Source organism: Fulmarus glacialis, unplaced genomic scaffold (genome assembly GCF_000690835.1).
Source record: "Fulmarus glacialis isolate BGI_N327 unplaced genomic scaffold, ASM69083v1 scaffold8994, whole genome shotgun sequence".
NCBI classification, from domain to species: Eukaryota; Metazoa; Chordata; class Aves; order Procellariiformes; family Procellariidae; genus Fulmarus; species Fulmarus glacialis.
The window spans coordinates 637-6,346 of NW_009206042.1; the positions used below are offsets into that span (position 1 = coordinate 637).

Genomic DNA, 5,710 nt, shown 5'->3' on the forward strand with positions numbered 1-5,710 from the left:
AGCCCCACCATGGGGGCTGTGGCAGACAGTGGGAACTGGAGGGAAGAGGAACCCTTGCGTCGCGTTGTGCTCGTGGCAAAAACGCTCCTCCCCACAGCCACGGCAAGGAAAAGCCCCCAACCGCCATGTCCTGACACCTGCTTGTCCTACTCAAGGAGTCCCCTCCTCTAGGGTAGGTTATCCACACCCATTTCTCCTGGAAGCACCGTCACCCAAATCGCGGGCACAATACCCAAACCCCAAGCAGGATCTGCTCCAAGGAACAGTCCCCGCCACATCCCACGCTGCAGGTGAGCTCACCTCGATTCCAAAATACTGGTGCCCTTTGCCCAGCACAGCGTCTACGTACTCCAGGACCAGATCCACAGCCTCCTCCAGCAGATCGTAATTCAGATAGAGACGCAGCAGCTCGGCAGCATCCACTTTCTGCAAGCAAAGAGGGAAACGTCAGCCAGGGGACGCCCCCCGGAGCCCCCGAGAGGAACCTGCTCTGAGCCTCAGTAACCGGCACAAAGCGTGCGGCACGGGTTCCTGAAGCTGGGAATGGGAAGGTGGGGTGAAGCTTGCAATGAGGAGGTGCCTGTCGAAGCAAAGGTGATCCGGCAGCTCTGGGACAGCTGGGGATTTTTGGCCAGCAGGCAGTACATGCTGAGCAGTGACCCTGTTCTCACCTTGTAGCTGTTAATGAGCCAGTTGGGCAGAGGTATCCCGTGTGCCAAGAGCTTGTTGATGACGCAGCGATGGTACAGGCTGTTCTGGGATGGGTAACGCTCCAAATAGGATGACAGCAGTCGCCAGGCTTCATCCGTGGCGCTGCAAGGCAAATATTTCTCCTCGGAACCTGTGCCAACAGCCCCTGCGACTGTCTGCGAGGCCACGGTGTGCTCCAGGGGACCTGTCCTGCTGCCCGGGTTCAACGTTGTGTGCTCAAGGCCCAGCAACGCGGGGCGTGCTGAGTACAGCAGGCTGGGGAGAGCGCGGCAACAGTGCTGTGGAAGCACGGCTCTCCCACTGTCCCAGTCCTGCAGGTCTGCTTTAAGGGGGTTTTATGAACCCGTGACCCTCTGGATTCCTGCAAGGCTTTTGCCTCCAGAAATGACTCTCATTCTCCGCTCTGCTCTTCTCCCCCCACAGACAAGGACCTACCTGGACTCCTTGGTGGTAACCAGTGCGGAGAGCTGGTTTGCTGCCAGCCAGTCCCAGGCCTCTGCCTGCGCTGCCTCCCCTCCCAGCTGCAGCTTGATGCACCTGCAAGACAGAGCAGTGCAAAGGTGGGTGCCTTCAGAGCCCAGCCCTTTCACCCTGCCTTGCCACAGCTGCCAGCATCAAAGCCACCCCTCGCAGGACTATTCCCAAGCAACAGCTACGAATTAGCTGGCTTGGCAGGAAAAGAAGGCTATTACGAGTGATTTCTAAACTGCTCTAAGTGCCAGAGAGGAATTAATAACGACTCTATGTTAACAAGCTTTAGGGTCTGAGCTTGGGTAAGAGATGCCTTCTGTGCATCCAGCCACAGGAACAGGTCGCAGCAGAGCTCCTGAACAACTCTGCAGGCACAACGCATCTTCTGTGAGCGCGGAGAGGCAAAGGAGAAGAGGAATCCTGGGGTCGGAGATGAGGCATGAGAGCAAACGGCTAGCACCGAGATCAGACGAGCAAGTGCTCTGCCAACCGCTATTTGAGAGCCACTCAACAGCTTGAACAAATCTTCTGTAAGCAGCTCGCTGGGCATCAGCAGGAGCGTGCCATGAGCCAGCTCACCACAACGGTCTCCAGATGATGGTTGTGCCTGGGTCGGGATCACTCGCGACTGTCAGATGCCAGCTCTCTCCCCTGAGACCAGGGAGAAATCTCTCCCCTCCACTACCTGCTCAGCAAGGCTCCCTTATTTTTCCTTTTCAGGTGTGAAGAGCAAGTTCCACCTCAAAACCACTGAGCCAGCAGCTGCTGAGGCTGTGCGCAGCGTTAGCAGCCACGGTGAGCAGACAGGTCAGGACAGCGCTGGCGTCTGACCCTGGGGAGCTGCAAGCTGCGCCCTGCCAAGCAGCATGCAGCGCACGTCTCCAGCCGCGCGTCACCTGAGGCGGGGAGAGAATCTTGCCACGTACTTGAAAGTGAGTCCCTCAAAGATAGGCGTCAAGGGCAGCTTGAATGTTTGGCACAGAGTGATGGCGGTGTCAAAGAGGCCGGCCCGGACCAGGAGAGCAAGCGTTTCCTCGGGTGTAGAGTTGCCTGCAGGGAAGGAGGACCAGGTAAGCACCTCCCCCAGTCATACCCCAGTGCTTACTGGGGCCTAACCCCACGCAATTCAGCAGCAGAGTTCACTGTGCTAACGGCCCAATGTAAAACACCCTGCAGCAGCGCTTCTCATTGCATGGTTCGAGGCTTTCTTGGCCTCGGGAGCATTCCATGAGCCCAGGAGCCATCCTGGAGGGACTGCACAAAGCAGCAGTGACCCACGGAGCCGGCCCTGATCAGGCACCAGCTGGAGAGGGACGCAGGCAGCAACGTACGGCCCGTAGTCAAACGCTGCCGCTGTTGAGGTGAGTAGGGAGGGGACAGCCTTGTCACTGGCGCAGTAGGATTGTATCCAAGTGAACAAGGCATCAGGCTCAGCTTTGCAGCGCAGGCAGAAGGGGCAGTGGCAGGAGACGAGATGAAACTGCGGTACTCAGCTCTCTGCGCCTCTGGTTTGCCCTCAAACCAGCTGTTCAATCCTTTCCCCGCAATCCCTTACCGGGAAGTCATCTCCTCCTGATACTTAAAAGGGGAAAAATGTGTACATGTTGCATAACTCATCAGAGAGTGGCAGAACATACTTAAAGGGTCAGGGTGGGAGAGCTACAGCTTTCTGCTCCCCAACAAGGAACAACTTTGATAAGCTAGCATTGTGTTGTTAGGCAGGATTGTCCAGGACAATAATTTAAGTCTCGCAGCAGGTGTTTTTTCTAGGGCTTTCTAATTCTGCTTCATCTGGGGGCAATTTCCAGCAAGACAAAAAGATGCCTTTTTGTTCCAATTCATGAGCTCAACCCCAGCCCCATGCTGCAGACCACTACTAGAGCTTGGCAACGCCAAAAAATGGTGGAAAATTTAAAATTGGTTCTCCTGATCTGCCTGTCCAAAGCTGCTGAACTTGGTGGCAAGATTTCATGCTAGGGTGGCGAACTGAACAGTCCCTGCCAATTTTTGGGTTTGTCTCTGGGTCAGAACAAAATTGCTGCTTCCTCACCCGAACTACGACCGAAAGCGCTATAAGGAGCAAAAACCTCAGGGGAAGTGAGAGGTGGCTGCGCTGCATCCCTCTTACCTGCCACAGCCGCTGTTGACAGGTCATGCTGCACCAGAGTCAGCCGGATCCGGGCCAACACACACTCCCTCTCCAAATCCTCCAGCTCCAGGATCTCAATTTGGCGAGTTGCTGTAACAGATGGACACGAAGAGCTCTCAGCATTTTAAAAAGGGCTCCTCGGGCATTGTGCAAAATGTCTGCGCCCCTCTGCCATCCTAAGAGGAGTCATACCACAGAAAGCACCAAAGGAGGGGTAAGGTTTTGCTGCCCCTTCCCTGCTCCCTTGAACTGTGCCTATCTCGTGATACAAACCTCCCATTCCTCCTCTATTAGAGACGTTATCTAATGTTTGGTAGCAGCTGCTGCTCTGACTGCCAGGCATATGCTCATTCAGAAATAATTGTTTTTAAAAATACCTGACCTTAAACTTTTCTACCGTAATGATGAGGATTATGAGTCTAACCTGACCCCACGATCCTGTGCTTTGGTAGACACAGGCAGAGTAGAGACCTTACCAGCAGAGACTCACTATGTCAGCAGGGTTTCCAAGAGCACAAACAATCAAAGTCTTGAACAACCAGAAATTGCCCCACAAAGGCTTTTTTTTTTTTTTTAAATTACAAGTTATTTCCACTGAAAGCAAAAGCACTGACAAGACATCAAACTCCAGAGGTGTGCACAGAAGCTCCTTGGGGAATAGCTGTTACATGGCAGCATATTGCAACTGGGAGACACTAACACTGGGAGAGTTAACTAGCTCACAGTCCCCCAAATTATTGACCTGACAGGCGAGAGCTGCCCTGAGCCATCTCCCAGCTCACGCGCGAGCCGCAGAGCTCTGAGGCCAGGGGAACGGTTGCTCTCTGACAAGAGTCAGAGGAAGCACCGGGACTGGGCACTTACTTGGAACAGCCGTGCACTCCCCATCGTGGCTTCTCTTCGGGGACGCTCCAGGGCGTTCGTACTTGCAGGAGAAAGCAGAGAGTTTATGCCCACCTGGTTTCCAAAGGACAAACTGCCTCAATACGATACAACACCAGCTATCTGTTTCAGGCCTTGATTTGAATCAGAAAAGCCATACAGCCGCTGGCAGTTCAAGTTACACTTATCTCTGGCTATCAGAAACACGGCTCAGCATTAGCTGATCAGGCTACGGTCACCACCTCCCCGCAAACAGATTTGAAACAAAAAACATGTTACAGTAATTCTCTTTTTGACTGGTATTCTGGCTGTTCAGACTCCCCAAAAAGATCTGCTCTGTCTTCAACAAAAGGTGATATATTCCCACATACATACACCAGCCCCCTCCCAAAAGTTGTCCTGCTTCCACCCTGCTCCAAAAAGGGGCAACGACACAAGGGTGATGGATAGGACTGATGAGGGGAGCAAGACAGCACTGCGCAAGCTGGCCAAGAAGATGAGAGCAGCAGATTAAGAAGGCCAACGCCTCTGTTCATCACATCGGAAAGGATTTTGGAAGCTCCTTCCCAAACGTACAGCTGTAAGTGTCCCCGCAGTCAATAGCTCAGGTCAGAGGCTTCACAGTAAGCTCAGCGTTTCCTACCACAGCTCCAGAAGCTGGCTGCACTATCCAGGCGTATTCTGGGCGGATCAACCGTAAGCAGTTAATGGCAGCGAGGAAACAGTTTCCCTGTTTCTGGAGCCCTCGGAGCGTCCGGACCTCCCTGCCCAGGCGCATACCGTATTCAAACATCACTGTTCCAGCTGAGAAGAGAAGGGGAATACATCAGCCAAGACCCACAGGGGTAGGGGAAGCGGTGTCCCAGGCAGGCGGGCTGTTACAACATGCCCACCCCAAGCTTTACCCTTGCGGTAGTTGTGGCGGTAAACGTGGAAAGCGTACAGCAGCTCGTAGTAATTGTGGGTCATCAGGTCCACTGCTCGAGCGTGAGATTCGATGATCCCCACGACCTGCGGCACACAGAGGCTCAAATGGTTCGACAATCCCTTTAAAGAGAGCGGTTGTGCCCCCCTTCCTCCCAGCGCAGGCTGAGTACCTCGTTATGGAGGTTCACGTAGGGGAACTCCACCAGGTCCTGGAGCTGGGAGCGCTCACAGAGAACCACCACTAGCTGGCGCAGACAGTCCAGCTGCCTGCGGAGAGAGAAGCACAACCTTTCTGGAGGAGCGGGAACAAAGCCATCTCCAGGGTGCAGGCTTTAAGCCACGAACATGCTGCTTTGTGATGAGCTCCGTAGGTTTTTTTCTGGCTTAGAACCAAGAAGTCCCTTCAGACTTCTGTGCTGGAAATAAGAGATCCTGGACAGCAGAGATCCTCTGCAAAGGTCTCTCAGGAGGACAGTCTCCCTCCCTCAGCTCTATTTAGTAAGATTTTTTTCAGCCTCAATTAAAATGCATTCCTACTTCTCCTCTGAACATCCATTCCAGCCATTCCTG

General features: G+C 53.9%; 1 protein-coding gene across 1 annotated transcript in view; it reads right to left on the bottom strand.

The window, feature by feature from the left end:
- The window catches only part of NUP160 (nucleoporin 160kDa), a gene marked incomplete at its 5' end in the record, with an annotated part of 27,764 nt that overhangs the window by 347 nt on the left and 21,707 nt on the right, over positions 1-5,710 (bottom strand). Inside the window, 10 exons of the mRNA XM_009575600.1 lie at positions 9-35; positions 301-426; positions 672-813; positions 1,147-1,248; positions 2,109-2,232; positions 3,311-3,421; positions 4,196-4,256; positions 4,857-5,017; positions 5,119-5,224; positions 5,311-5,407. Of these exons, the coding sequence (XP_009573895.1) occupies positions 9-35; positions 301-426; positions 672-813; positions 1,147-1,248; positions 2,109-2,232; positions 3,311-3,421; positions 4,196-4,256; positions 4,857-5,017; positions 5,119-5,224; positions 5,311-5,407 (1,057 nt within the window). The remainder of the gene's footprint in view (positions 1-8; positions 36-300; positions 427-671; positions 814-1,146; positions 1,249-2,108; positions 2,233-3,310; positions 3,422-4,195; positions 4,257-4,856; positions 5,018-5,118; positions 5,225-5,310; positions 5,408-5,710) is intronic.